The 15,716-nt window shown below is 40.4% G+C and overlaps 1 protein-coding gene across 2 annotated transcripts in view; it reads right to left on the reverse strand.

Moving 5' to 3' along the window:
- Nucleotides 1–4,785: 4,785 nt before the first annotated feature.
- slc24a4b (solute carrier family 24 member 4b) overlaps nucleotides 4,786–15,716 on the reverse strand; it is a 36,056-nt gene continuing 25,125 nt past the window's right edge. The window contains exons 10-17 of one of the 2 annotated variants that reach the window (XM_042390592.1): nucleotides 15,559–15,650; nucleotides 12,534–12,703; nucleotides 12,205–12,340; nucleotides 10,751–10,917; nucleotides 10,041–10,155; nucleotides 9,414–9,526; nucleotides 9,182–9,247; nucleotides 4,786–8,245 (exon numbers count right to left, since the gene is read on the reverse strand). In XM_042390592.1, the coding sequence (XP_042246526.1) occupies nucleotides 8,096–8,245; nucleotides 9,182–9,247; nucleotides 9,414–9,526; nucleotides 10,041–10,155; nucleotides 10,751–10,917; nucleotides 12,205–12,340; nucleotides 12,534–12,703; nucleotides 15,559–15,650 (1,009 nt within the window). In that variant the 3' untranslated portion in view covers nucleotides 4,786–8,095. Of the gene's footprint in view, nucleotides 8,246–9,181; nucleotides 9,248–9,413; nucleotides 9,527–10,040; nucleotides 10,156–10,750; nucleotides 10,918–12,204; nucleotides 12,347–12,533; nucleotides 12,704–15,558; nucleotides 15,651–15,716 lie in introns of both variants that reach the window. The other variant, XM_042390591.1, reaches the window with a different exon arrangement.

Raw genomic sequence — 15,716 nt, forward strand, 5'->3', positions numbered from 1 at the left:
AAGTTCACCAGGCAGTGTCAGTAGGCTATACTGTAGTTAAAGCTAAACCAAACCAGTGGTTAAGGACACAGGGGTGACCCACAACACCTTGTGTTCCTATGCAGCAGAGTGCCCTTATGTGCTTTATGAGGGACTGCAGCAGGCAGCAACAACCTAGTTTGTTCACCATCCATCACTGCAGCACAGCAATTTACCCAAACAGTAAAGTGGTGTCAAAAATACTGACAAGGCACAAACAAGGAAAGAAAATGTCCCCAAACTGTAACTGCGGGGGTTGTGGGTGAACAGATAAACAACTTTTCAAAGTCAGATTACATTGCTGTATGTGTCGAGGCCAGGATGCGTGGGCCTTGTGTCTTAATGTGGCACAACAAATGGTGGAAGGGAGCTAAGCCGGCATTAACGGGAGATGCAGTAGCTGCCCAAACGGGCTTGTTAGGGGGCAGAGAGGGAACTCATCAGTGCACAAGATCACGGCTGACAGAGAAGCTTGTTAACAGCAGCACGGTAGCCAAGAGGGTGGCTCATTAGGGGGAAGCACCAGTAGCCTGCACAGGCCATGCTGGTCTCACCAGATGGCTGCCTGTCTGGCTGATGAAGGATGGACATCCATCATTAGCAAATTATGTGCAGTGCATTTTTTCTACAGGAAATCATATAGAAACCATTGATTTCAGTCATGGTTTGGCTTTGTCACAGTTGATATTTGAAACTTTATATCATAGAGTGCCAGAGTTTTATTCACTTGGGCAAAGGAGCTCCAATTTTATTTCACTCTAAGCTTTAACAAAGTTTGTCTGTGACACTGGGAAATGAATCCTGTTGCAACATTGCCCCCTACTGGTGCTAATGACTGGAAATCCAGATTGATGGAGGCAAGATGCAGTCAGACATGAATTTTCTCATCACTTGCCCCTCCATGGACTCCTCACATGTTGCCAGCCATCACCATAAATAACAAATTGTTTGCAATCATCCTATCTGGCTAAGTACAGCACTCTTCAGCTTGATTATTGCACAAGACAAGTTTCCAGTAAGGACCAATAAATCATTATTTATCCTTCATTCACAGTGAAATACAGGCTATTGCAGCAACATCTAAATCATAAGTGGAATTCATTCATTTAGATATTCTTCTAAGGGATGCTTCAACCAAATAGCAGATGATTAATTTGCCATCTAATCTCACACATATCCCCAAATTAAAAGTATTGTTGCAAGGCATTACTTTGAGTGTTGGCTGAGTGTGAATTTATCCAACAACTTTAATTAAAAATCAGTGAATTTTGTATTGAAGAAAAGCACAGCCGGCAGAATGAAAAAATGAAGTGACATCGTCAAGCCATCATGATATGGCCAGAATATATTAAAGAGTTTTTGAGGGTTCATAAATTAGTTCATAAAAAAGCTTTAATCACTGCTGGTGCAACAAAGTAGCCATTAGGACTACCTAAACTCATTAACTTTACCTTAGGGGTCATTTCACCAGGAAAGATTTAGTATATATCTTCTCAAAACTCTGAGCTGCACCATTTCATTTGGCCTCTGGTTTAAGGAAGAAAAAAAATTAAGTCAGCAGGTCTGAAGTTGTCCTCCAGTGTTGTCCCCTTTCTCCTAATTAAATTTTACAGTAATGAATTAGAATCAATTACATAAAAGGCCAGTTTCGGTATGAGACCATTCCTAAACTGTGGAAGCTTTCCGAGATAAGACCTATCCCCAAGACCAACCATCCTGTAGAGCTGAACAACTACCGATCTTTGGCCCTCACATTGGTAAAGTGCCTGGAGAGACTAACGCTACCCCACCTCCTCTCACAAGTAAGCCCCACCCTCAATCCACTGCAGTTTGCCTACAGGCAAAACCACTCAGTGGAGGACACAGTGATCACTGTATTATATACCACCTACAGTCATTTAGAAAAGTTGAGCGCATATGTCAGGATCCTGTTTGTGGATTTCTCCTTTAACTGCACGCAGCCCCACATCCTTGGCGTCAACCTCCAAGAGCTCCAGGTGGATCCCGACATGACCCCCTGGATACTGGTTTTCCTCCTCAAAAGGGAGCAGTTTGTCAGGGTCAACAGCTCCACCGCTCCTATCATGATTACATCCACTGGTGTCCCCCAGGGGACAGTGATTTCCCCAGTCCTGTTTTCACTATATACCAATGACCTGAGAGGCTCAGATAGTGTGAGCATGGCTGTGAAGTTTGCAGATGACACTGCATTAGTTGACACCTCCAACAGCCCTGCACATTTTGAGGAAGAAGCGAAGAAGAAGCTACACCAGTGAGGAGCACTTTCTCTGGATAAACATGAGGAAGACAAAGGAGCTCCTCATAGACTTCCAGAGGAAGGCTGACCCTGTCCAACAACTGACACTCAGTGGAGAGGTCGTGGAGAGGGTTAGCAACTACAAGTACCTCGGGACCACCATCAGCAGCGGGCTGACCTTCAATGACAGCACACAATCCATCTTCAAAAAGTGCCAGCAGCGGATGTACCTCCTACGGAGGCTGAGTCATCTGGATGTAGCCCCTCCCATCCTCTGCAGCTTTAACATCCTGCATATAGAGAGTCTCCTCGCTTCTTCTTTTCTGGTTTGGTATGAGGGGTTCTCAGAGACCAACAAGGCCAAACTGCGGAGGGTGATCACCTTGGGGTCCAAGCTCTGTGGGAAGCAGTGTTCAACCCTCCAGTAAGTACTAAAGTTTAATTATATGGCGCCTCTTCATAGATACCAGTCACAAAGTGCTTCACAGGCACACAAAAGACTTTAAATATATAAATCAAAGATAAACAACAGATAAAACACACTGGAGAAAAAATTCAGGCATAAAACACAAACATAAAATACCACATGCTACCTAAATGCCTGTCTGAACAGATGGATTTTTAACTGCTTTTTAAATGAGTCCACAGAGTCCAGAGACCTCAGACTTTTAGGGAGACTATTCCAAAGCTTAGGTGCTGCCAACTGGAATGCACAATCTCTCAGAGTCTTAAAACATGTCCAAGAGACACTTAGAAGACCCTAGTTAGAGGACCTAAGAACTTGGCTCGTGGTGTGGGGGTGCAGAAGGTCCATGATATAATTTGGAGCCTTGCCATGTAAGGCTCTATAAGTGAGCACCAAGATTTTAAAATGAATTCTAAAATTAACAAGAAGCCAATGTAGAAAGGTTAAAATAGGTCTAATGAGTGACCATCTGTTGGATTGTGTTAAAAGCTTAGCGGCAGCACTTTGGACAGTTTGTAAGTGGTCCAAGGAAGATTTATTAAGGAAGGTAAAAAGAGAATTACTGTAGTCTAGACGTGAAGAGATAAAAGCATGTATTAGCATCTCCAATACCATCTCCAGTGGCTGAATGACCAGAAGACAGTGACAAACGCAAATAAGATCCCAAGGGACTCAACTCATAACTTAAGCATCTGCTTTCAGATCTGCACTCTGGTCAGAGATATGCAGCCCCTGTATTCAAAACAAACAGGGCCAGCGTCATCCCCTCTGCCATTATACTTCTTAACAAACATAACCCCCTGGAACCTCCTTGTCTCCTCCACTTGGAAGAACTGGCTCTGTTGTGCTAACACCCCCTCATGCAGGCACACACACACATACCTCCTGATATTTACTGTGATGTCATTTACTTATTTTATCTATTTATTTTCTTGTCTTTTAACGTGATACCGACCTGAACAAAATTAATTTCCCTTGTGGACAATAAAGAACATCTAATCTAATCTAAGATAAAGCTGAGAGATACAGCATTTGATTTATTCAGTTGTTCTGTTAAGCACTGATTTAAACAAATATGTAGAAATTAGTGAGAGGAACGATCAGTTTTATCCAGTGGTGGAAGAAATACTCAGATTAGATTAAGTACCAATACTACAATGTAAAAATGCACCATTTTTTTTACACATGAAGTTACATTTACTGAATACAGCTTGTGAAGTCTGAGGTTGCAAAGTTGCATTATGGGTCATGTGGGATCCTGAGTTTTTGGGCTGTGCCTCATACTTGAGACTAAAAGTTAGGATATCTGCTGCATCACTTTTATTGATTAATTTTTATGTATTTATTTCTCTCAGGGCAACTAACTTTATTGAATTGCAATACTAAAATCACTGGACTACCAGTAAAGGTATCAATCAGCAAAATGTACTTATGATACTTAAGTATCAAAAGTAAAAGTACCGGTTCTGTAGAAAATTGGCCTTTGTAAATCACATATTACCTTATTAGATAGTTGTTAATCAATGTGTAAAGAGCATTTTTATTTTTTAGTTAGTGGAGGTGGAGGGTGGAGCTAGTTTTAACTACTTTATCTGACAGATTTTCCTCTTTAGGCCTCAAACGTGACAAGAAGCCCCAACTAGACACTGCTTTGCTCTGCTTTACCACTGCTTTAATCATAAAAACATACATTGTATTTTATAAACTTATCCTGTGTTTTCATCTAACATCTCAACCAGAAAAGTAATTATTGTTCTGAAATAATTGTAGTGGCGGAGTAGAAGTACAAAGTGTGATAAAATGGAAAAGTACCACAAAATTGTACTTAAGTGCAGCACTTGAGTGAACGTACTCATTTACTTTCAACAGCTGATTTTATCCAACATAGGACGTAAAGAAAAGAGACACAATGCCCTTTTAATCTTTTACAACATATCAGTACATGCAGGGAGAAACAAAATAGAACAAGCAATGGATACATGAACAAATGGCTTCATTTAATTTATGTATTTCACAAACAATCCAAGAACTTATGAGACAAATGTACAGGAATTAGTTTGCCATTTTATTTTTTTTTCTTCACATTATTGCTTTACAGTAAAATGCATTGGTTGGATATGTCCAGTATAGCAAGACAATACATTCATATAAGTTATACAGATGTCCTCAGTAATGTTTTATAGTAACTAACTTTACATTAAATATATTTTTTAATCATTTATTATTCTTGACAAACAACTCCCACATCACATTGAGCTCACAGTGCATCAGGTCGCATTCAATCAAGAAATACATACCGGTCCTCTCTTGTGTTCAATTGCCATTTCTATCGTGTGTGTGTGTGTTCTAAAGTGTGCGCTTATTTTGTACACAGGATTTTCCATACAATCTGGTTTTATGCTGAGCTACGACAATTATGGCATTTGAATTCTACTTCTTTTTTTTTTCTCCTCTTCCAAAAAAAGTGACTTGGTAACAAAGATGCGAGTCAGACAACTGGTGACGATGTACGCTGTGCGTCAGATGAGGACAAAAAGAGGAACAGTGTTTTTTTCCCCCCCTGCTGTGGTGGTATCACACTGGAACCTGGCAACTGGGACATGACCACACAGAGCAGAGTAAACAAAAATATAAATAAACACACAAAAAAAGCCCTCAACACTGCACATTCTGAATCAACACAAGTACAGTACAGACATCCCTTCCACACAGAAAGCATCAAAGTTTAAAAAAAAAAAAAGGTCCTGTATGTACAGAAGACCCACTGAAAAGGTTGTAAAGTGTGTGGAGGGGAGGGTGCGTGTACAAGGGTGTCAGTGGGGGGGTGTGTGTGTGTGTGTGTGTGTGTGTGTGTGTGTGTGTGTGTGGAGGAGTCTGTAGGCCCTGTGTGGTCACTTCCGTCCAGTAAACACAGCCGATAGAGGAGCAGCTTAAGGGGGTCCAATTTATTTTTTCCTTGAAAGTGCTCTCATCCAGGTCCTTTGAAAAAGTGACAAAAGTCCCGAGAGCGGTGGAGGAAAGCCATCCATCCATGTGTTCCCTGCTGCCCCTCAGCTCGGGTCGGTGGAGAATTAATGCCCTTGTGCAAGAGGGATTGGAAATTGAGGAAAAGGGAGTGTGGTATAGGAAGGGGAAAAAAAAAAAAAAAAAAAAAAAAAAAAAAATCAGACTTCCCAAAAAGCCACTGTTCCAGAAATGTCCACCTTTGGCTGAGTTCCTCGGCTGTCACAAGACACACACCTGTGAGCTCACACATCAAGTACTACTAGACAAACCGACGTCACATCTCCACAGGATCCCCCATCATTGTGGCAACCTTGCAGGGGCCTTGTGTCACATAGAATTCTTTACATTGAGATTGCATATACAAGTGCCTGCTGCCAAACGGCAGCAGAGGAATATTTTCAACACTTAACACCCCCCTTTCCCACCCCGCACGCTTTTTAGTGTTTAAGTCTCTGCGCCTCACTTGTGGACTCCTCACAGGCATTTTTGCATGATGTCAAAATGTCTGGATTGCAGTGTAGCTCGTAGCTGCCGATTTTTGTAAAATGGGTTGGGCGATTTCCATGGAGATGCCCAGAAGCCCTCAGCCTTTTTCGCTGTGCTGTGGAGGAGCTGCGTTTAATGTCCCAGCATGCACTGCAGACAGAGGCGGGTGTGCTCATGGCGTTAACGAGGTTCCGGTGTGTTCAAGAGTCGAGAGCCCGGTGTGAGAAACCTAGCATGGGCCCGCACTGAGCACACGCGCACATACACACACACACATACATACATACATACAATATTCTCTCTCTCACACACACACACAGACACATACACTGAAAATACACACACACAGAAGGAAGCACTAGTTGATTCAGAATGAGAGGATGGCTGTTAAAGTGCAATATCTACATGTAACTCAAAATCAAGACCATCACCACCTCCTGGAGCTGTCCATCTCCGAGTTTCCCTGATAACTGACGGCTGTGGTTGGCACCCTGGGTGGAGGGGTTGCAGCACCCCCCACTGGCCAGAAGGTGTTATAGCAGACAGTCAGTGTTGAGAACCGTCTGGTTTCTTTGCATTTTTATTTATTTTTTTTACTTTTTTTTTTAAATTGACTACCTCCATGCTGCTGCTGTCTCAAGATGAGAACAAGTCACCTGATGACAAAAATCAGAAGCATCCCACAGACCTGGAGCCAGTTTTTTCTTCTGAAGTTGTGCAGTGGGAAAAGTGGAACAACCCATTGCTGAATGAAAATAACGCTGGAGTGGAGTCGTCGCCACCACCAGCCAGAAACCCCCTCTTGAGTGGTCAAATCTCCTTACAGCACAAAGCGAGAAAAGCGTTTCCATGTGCAATTTGTTTCAGTGAAAAACAGGCAATGTCCTATATTTGCAACAAGCTCTCCTCTGTATGTCATACTGGACAAAACCTTGTTTTGAAAATAATAAATACAAAAAACCAAAAAAAGTGTTTACAAGTTTACATTGTGCAGTGCTGCATATGCATAACACTCTCACAGTCAACTGATTTGGACTGTGATATATCTTGTGTCCTGACAAAATGTCTTTTTTTTTTTTTTTTTTTAAGAAAACAAAGCAGATTTGATCAAGCAGATGAGGGTTGAAGAAGGTTGCAGAGAGTGAGTGAAGCGCTAACAGTGTCTGCTCCCTGATGCCAAAAGGCCATGCCAGGTGAGTCAGGTCCAGGCTGGAGGAGGGGAGCTGCCAAGGACAAGGCCCTCCTCCAGGGGTCAAGAGGGACAAAAGGAGTGTACTTTTCTCTTTGGGTGCTGGAGTAACTTGGTAAATCTTTTAGGAATGACTTCAAGGAGAATTATCTCTAAGTGGGAGTTTTGGTTGGAATTTGTGATAGGATTTTTTTTTTCTACATAGACTGTGGTTTGGTTTGTGGAAAGGCTTTAGAATGGTGTGTGGAAATCTACAATGTGAACACTGAAAACACACACCAACAATCAACAGGGGCACTTATGATTCTGGAGGTCCCCGACATCTAAAAAGGCATGCTAGATGGGTAGAAAGTTAACAGGTGCACAGAGGAACTAAAGCCTTTACTGCAGTAACAGGCAAATGCCCAAAACATGAGCATTAAGGACCGGCACTGTGTGACAAGAGGACAAATCAGAGACATAGACTCTTACAGCGTACTGCCTCATGGGAAAATTAAATCCATATTTGGGACTAAAAGGATTACAAGGGAGAGAGTGTGGGGGAGGAGAAAAAGTCTGCAGATAGGTCCAGTATTATTGAGAGAGAAAAAAAAAGAAAAAAAAAAAAAAAGAAAGAGTTTTGGGTTGCAATGGGAGTGTTGAGGTTTTGGTATCCGAGGCATGCTGCTGTGCTCTACTCCTCCATGCACATGGGCAGGTTGACGAAGGTGAAGACATTGTACTCGATCATGACGGAGAAGCAGAGGAAGATGGCGTACAGGACGAGGACGTACACGCCCAGCTTCACGTCCAGCCTCCACTTATTGAAGTGAATCCCCAACACCTGCACACATACAAACACATCAGAGGTGCTTGTGCAGGCTCAGGCACTGAACTGGTCTAAATTAAAATGGAGTGATAAAAATGTACCGAGAAACAGCAAAATTTAAGGCTGCCCGCACTGATATATTGACTTCAGTTTTTCTCGGAAAATTGTCTCTTTGAAAAAGGTTGTGTGAATATCAAATTAAAACTTAACTGTTCAGCCAATATATTTAACACGCAAATCTCGTTTTAAAATGGTAATCCACAGGAAGCATTTTTTGATATCCATCTTTGGTTGGTTATTACATCTCAGCAGCATGTCCAATTTTCTGTTGATGAAGTTAGAGTTTCTGTAGCTGACTCTCTTTGTTGAACCACTGTGACTACTGCTGCTCATGCTAATGCTGCGGGAAATGTGCTATTACTGATCTGGGTGTGTTTCAGCTGCCATGGTGGGAAAATGTGGACAGTATTACTGGATATACAGTATATAATCAAAAAGTGTTTTTTTAAAGAATGCAATTTCACATCATGAAGCAGGAAAGAAAATATGTCCAACTGTCTAGACCAACTAGGAACTCTGAATTAAAAGAGTTGTTTTATTTTCTTAGTAGGATGTTTCACATTCCAAATTATGGTTTATTGAAGTATAAATACTCTGTTGTGATTATAATTTTTTTATGCATTTTCAGGGGAAAGAGCTTTAGGTTCAGAATGGCAAATGTAAAGATTTAAATCAGCTAACTAGAGTACATAACTTGGTTTAGGCAGTATTATGTAACAGTGCATCAGAAGGTGATGAGATGGAGATGTATCTAAATAAAAATAGCTTTGATGTTTTACTTTAGACACGTATAGTACACGACAGTAGTAAACCAGAAATATTCCTGGAAATGGTCAACATGTCACCGTGGCACCAGCTTAGTGTAAATAAACATTATTAATGACTGCTCACCGTGAGGGCCACAGAGCCCAGCAGAAGCACCACTGAGTACACCAGCCCCCGACTGTTAATCATCACCTGCAGCAGACAAGACGGTGAGATCAGTAAATCATCAGCAGCTCTTCAAACTCATTATGCAACATCAGAGAGAAGGATTCGCTGGATTCATTTTCTCCTCACACACACACAGGGCCATGCAGAGATGACAAAGTCTGAACGCTTGTAAAGCAAACTAGTCCGTTACCTCTGATCCATAGCTGACACACATGGTCTGTATGGCCCAAGGAACCCCAAGTCCCACGAGGATATCAAACACATTACTGCCGATAGTGTTGGACACCGCCATGTCTCCCAAACCTAAAACAGTACAAAGACCAGCTCAAGTTATTAAACAAGAAACGTTCATGTTACGCCATAAGTTTTTCCTCCAGATACAACTGAAGATGGCCATTTTACTATTCTGTACTTTGATATTCACAAGGGCCCTGGTGGTATTGAGCTGGGAAGGTGGTGGCGCATGACTGTACTGTCATATCTATAAACAGTACTGCACTATTCCCTTTTGTTCAAGAGCTCTGTGCCAATTTGTACATCCCTGCTTAAACAACTGGGTTCTGTGCAGGAGACAATAGAGATTTCTGGACACACAGGTATGTTTCACTAAATTTTTCACAAGTGCAAATCTTTACATATCTGGATCCAGTATGCACATTTGATGAAAACCATGTAGACATTATATCTATACAGTATTTCTGGTGTTATTCTTAGTAAGTTTATTTTAATGACTCGCCAACAAAGACCTTGCAGGGATCATGAGAGTTTTTTATAACCAAAGATTTAAACACATCTCAGAGGGAAAGGTATACCGTACCTTGCCGAGCCACAATGAGACTGGCTATGCAGTCTGGGACACTGGTGCCAGCTGCCAGGAAAGTGATCCCCATGATGACATCAGGGATTCCCAGAGTGTAGCCAATTATAGTCACCTGAAAGTGCACAGAGACTGTCAGAGCTCACAAATGGAATTCTCTGTCTGTATCGGGAAAGTACACATCAACCTTCATATCAAATATTCAACTTTAATGTTCCCTTACTTAGTGGGAAATATCTGAACATTGTTTAAGATCTTAAGGATCCACTTGTAGATTAACACACAATTAACCAAGCACAGACTTACAGAGTAAACTTCTACTGCTAATTCTAAAAGATCTCCATTTTGTTTGTAGTTGTAAAGTTAATATGAGGCAAGCAATGCAAGATTAAGTAAGTCTCCAACAAACACAATCTTAAAATCGATATTTTCCCAGATTGACTGCTTAGTCAATAAACTGTCATAAAATCCAAAACATATTCAATTAACAATTGTATAAAAACAGAAAAGCAGCAAATCCTCACATTTGAGAACATGGAATATGTTTGTCATTTTTGCCTGACGAATGACTGAAAGATAAATCAGGTATCAAAATTGTTGTCAATTAATACCCTGTTCCTCCACGTATCAATCAATCAACTAATTATTTCAGCCTGAAGAGTAGCATTTCTCATCAAGTTTTTGCATTCCACCATAAATATTACACTCACCATCCAGACCATAACGTAGGAGAAGACAGCGATCCAGACAGTAGACAGGATGAAGGACAACATGAAGTATTTCTCCCAGCGAGGCTTGGCACAGTTTGGGACGGTAAAAAACAACAACAGGAGCAGAGGCCACGATATTAGCCACTTCACCTTGCTGCCGATACCTCCTGCAGCAGAAACACACATTAGCAATAAGATCTTTGGGTTTATGATCAGAAACACATTTTAAGTTTATGCTCTGTATGAGAAGTATTAAATACCGTATTATGATGACGGTAGCCTCTTAGATATAGAACCTGGTTCCCATCATTATGTGGAGAATCTACCATTCTAGCAGCTTGATTGCTAATGTCATCATTAAGCAGACACATTTCTTACGTATTATTTCTGCTTTAGGATATTGTTTGTCATTTATTTTTTGCCTTAATCCCCGAATCGTTTGCAGTCTACTCCTGCACCAATATATTTATATAAAAGATATAAAAGGGTCTATACTTTGGGCTAATTTAGTAATTAAATGTATGAATAGGCTTTATGTTACACCTACACTCTAAACATAGAGTGTCACCCAATTTCTTTTCTTCTTTTCTCTGCTTTTGCTCTGTTAATATTGTTTAGTTGAAATGTAATAAATGAATGAATAATATTCTCGCATCAGGTTGCAGGATGCCTCTGTTTGTACCCAAACCATGTCCCGTCTGCCTTTCTGTCCTCTTTGGCTTAAGTGAAATGGATAAACACGTCCCTCCATCTGCCATTTCCACAACACAAAGCTTTTTTGCAAAAGCTTTTATGCTGTCGAGCGCCCTCTTCCTATTTAGTGACATGAGATGACTTCAGCATATTTTATATTCCATGAAATCCAACCTTAATGGCTGCTCAAGTCTGCTGATCCCTCTCAGTGATTTTAATTTTGAGGTCAGATCAATGTGGTAAATACTGATGTTAAAATGACTGTATACACCAAAACTTTACCCCCCCACCCTTCCTCTTCTTTTCAAAGCCTTTTAAACCAATATAATGCAACACTTCCATACACGCAGATGAATTTGTCTGTTTCGTGGTAAATCAGATTAACCAAACTCGGATTCTTTTCACATCAGCAGCCACTGACTGATAAAAAGGGCAGCCATGCTCAGAGCTGTCAAAGAGGATGATCATTAGTCAGTATATTATGAAGCCTCTGACTAATTAGAGTGAGGACGTCAATCATTTCGGAAGCAGCAAGAAATTCTGAAGCAGATCAAGCAGAGCTGTCAAACTAAAAACTTCTTTCAACTGAATGAGACCTCAAGTTCTTAAAATAAGCACATAGTCAAAATAAAATAGATTTGTAAACATGACTGAAATGTCAAGATGATTTTATTCCTACATCTTTTCATCCTGCACCCGAAGTATCCATCCATGCATGCCAAATTACACACATTCATCAAGTAAATACATGAATCACGTACTTGGAATATGAAATGGGGAGATGGTGTCGTTCTCCTCCGCCTCGGTGGGTTTGTCCTCTGGCACGTTTCCGTTCTCAATCTCAACCTTCCCGTCGATCACTTGTGTCTCCACACCATTGGCAGCTTGGACCAACTTCTGGCGCTTTCAGAAAAAAAACACTAAGTCAAAGGGCACATGAGCAGACACGCTGCTACTTTCACTGTGTGTTTGTGTGTGAGATAAGGAAACCTTTTTGACACAAAGCTGAAAATAGTCTATAATCAAAAGAAACTGAAGATAGCAACAGCAGTGACATTAACACATTGGAGACAACAACTCCCATCTGTACCTCTGTTATGATGAGGCGACTGGCCATGCGCAGACGGGTCTTGGGTCCAAAGTGGCTGGTGACCATGACACGCAGGCCGGCTTCTGGAAACCTGAACTTTGAAGGGCTGGCGTTTATGATCTCGTCCACCATCACCACAGAGCCACGGCTGTAAGCCTTGCTGGGCTTGACTGAAGTCGTGGAGGGATACGATACAAAGATGAGTAATAATCTTAAATGAGTTAACAGATTGTGTTCACTCAACATGTAAGTCTACCACACATGTATTTTCATTCCTGTAGATCGTATTTGCAGTTTCAATTATCATTTTAATTGCTTATACTTGATACCTTCCTGACATTGAAGTGTTTTGTCATGTGTTGGAAAAGTCATATACATATAAAAGTTCATTATTAATCAATTACACTTGATTGGAACATCCTAAAGTGCAAATTATTTCCAGTATTAAAACTAAACAGATAATCTTTAAAAAGCTATAAAACCAATGTAGTGTCCTTTAAACATTTATGGTGTCATTTTTCTTTTTTTTATCTTCAAGTGCTACAGAGCCAAGTTTCTTAGTGACAAAATGTCTCTGGTTCAGTGCATCCATTAATATTCCTATGTCAACGTTAAAGCTGCAGCAGGCAAGTTTTTATGTCAATGTACACCATCCCTATCACCTTAACTCACACCATGGCCTGGATGTGACAGTTTCAATGCCTACACAAATCAAATGAAAGTGCAAAAACGTCTCTTTAACAGAGTGAATGATCTGGTCTGACAACTTAGTGTGGTAAAGCTCCGAATATTACACTCTCCTCTTTTTTTTTTCCATCTATGGCCTGGAAATTGATGTTGTGCCTTTATGTTGCTTGTTGTCTCACAGATGAGGGAAGTGATTCTTGGTAGTATATTTTGAGGGAACACACACACACACACACACACACACACATTTTCTTTCCAGGAAACAGGTTGTACTGTAAGGGATCATCATACTGTATGTAGGTCTGGCCTATTTTAATTCTAATGTCTTACAAAATAGTGTGTCCACTCAAATTTATTGCCAATGTCTGAGAACATTTAACATGTCGTCGCTATCCAGAAAAAAAAGACATCTGTAAAGGAAAAACGGTTTTCCTTAGCATCATTACAATGCATTTTTCAGATAATCCAAGTGGTCTAATTATTTTAAGTAGTAAGGGAATTTCACCTACTCCTTCAGTTTATCTTAAAAATTACAAATCTAATTTGTAGATACACTGTTGTCCCTGGACGACAACAATGTGGAAAAAGATTCACTTATGAGGACATTTTAAGATTCCATAAACCTGCATGTATGTGCAAGATGTAGCAGGTGTGTGCATGTAAATACAAATGTGACACTCACATATGTGCAGAAAAACCTTGAGTGGCTGTGACACTTCTATTGGGCTTGAGCAAAATCAGTAATGATGTGACGACGTCAATCAATTATCTAGTTTACATGCAGTTGCATAACAGTCTTCTTTCATCCACTGAGTCACTTGCTGGTAAACAAGGAATAGTCACGGATAAAAAAAGGGGTGTTGAAACTTTAGGATTAATTCCCTGGACTCACCAGCGTTGAATCTTTTGCCCCTCACATGCCTTTGGTATAAAAACGTCACACACCGGCTGGGTCGGTTGAAATGAGCGTGTTTGTGTGCAGTTATCGACATATCACATGATTTCCGAGCACCAAACTTCAAATAGCTTCCCCAAATTGCATCTTGTAGCTTTGAAGTTTGCCTACCAGTTGTGAATATTTATGGCACAACCAAGATTGATTTCAAAATCTGTGACATTGGAGATGTAACCTCTGGCATCTTAGAGCTGAATCTCAAACTGTAATGCAGGTGGCGGACATTTTAAACACATGTGGGGGCCTCTTCAGACTTTTTGTCTGTTTTGATTGATCTGATAATAAGAAATGTTTTATTGGTATCCTATAATTCCTCATTCGCTCTTTGCTCAGCCACAGTTGGCTATAAGATGTGCTGTATGGGGAATAAAAAAAAAGTTCTACAGTGCACTTATTAGTTTAACTCAGCCTTAATTTGACTTATTATGCATGCAAGAATGCACATAAATTAACTATGTAAACAGAGCCGGTATAAACATTCCTCTTGTGAAATTCATTACCACTTCAGGAGGGAGTGGGTCTACGCCCCAGAGACCAGAAGAAGAAAAGTAGTATGCAAGCAGAAAGAACTGGCACACAGCAACACAACACTGTTGACAATAAGCAAGAATAAGTTTAGTAAGGCTAAACAGACAGGCATGTTAACACTAATGCAGTCAAAGTGGGGTTAAAGGTCGCTGATTAGAAGCTTCTAGAAAGGTCAAAGGCAGGAAAAGAAGTGGAGAACTGTGGCTAAAAGGAAACTTTCACCCCAACATAACATTAAAGATATTATTTAGAAAAGGCTGATTTTTCTTGAAATTTTTCTTTTAAGTTTAAGACTCAAGACAACAAAGTCCCTTGACATTAAACTGCATTACAGAAAAGAAGATTAATATCTTCCCATTTTAAAAACACATTTCATTTTGTGCCCCCTGTATGCTCAGATAAGCCTCAGTTGCTTATCATCCTAAAATGGACTAAGCAGGCCGAGAGGAAAATTTAATGGAAGGACATGTATAACTTTTTAAATTACCAAAAGAAGAAGGGAAAAAGTAAGGAGAAAATTTGCCAAACTGTCTCTTGAGGTAGTGCAGTTCATTGAGGTCATGGGATTGAAGTTTTCTTGATATTTGAAAAATTTAGCAGAATCATATTGTATTTAATCTTTTTTCAGCAGAATGACTATCAGCTAAAGCAATTCAAGTTAGTTCAGCAGAAAGGAGGAAAGGTTAAAGCCACAGAGCCTCTAGCAGGAGATATCAACCACAGCCTTCCAAAGTCATTTTTTTTTTATTTCAACAAGAGTAGTCTTTAGGATCCAGCCTGTCTGATTAACCTTACCTGCTGAGAGTAATGGCGATGACGGGTCGTCATCCCAAACATAGTCATAACTAGCATTACCGTCCTCCATCTCATTGCTGGCCACAGCGTTACCATTGGCCACGTTCTTCTTGGACTTCCCCATGAAAAATCTCTGCATGCTGGAGTTGAATCTAGTAAAAAGATGAAACATAATCCCTAAATTATACTGAAATAGATCAGTCCAGAGTCCTAAAAGG

The sequence above is a fragment of the Thunnus maccoyii genome, chromosome 17 (assembly GCF_910596095.1).
Source record: "Thunnus maccoyii chromosome 17, fThuMac1.1, whole genome shotgun sequence".
Lineage (NCBI taxonomy): Eukaryota > Metazoa > Chordata > Actinopteri > Scombriformes > Scombridae > Thunnus > Thunnus maccoyii.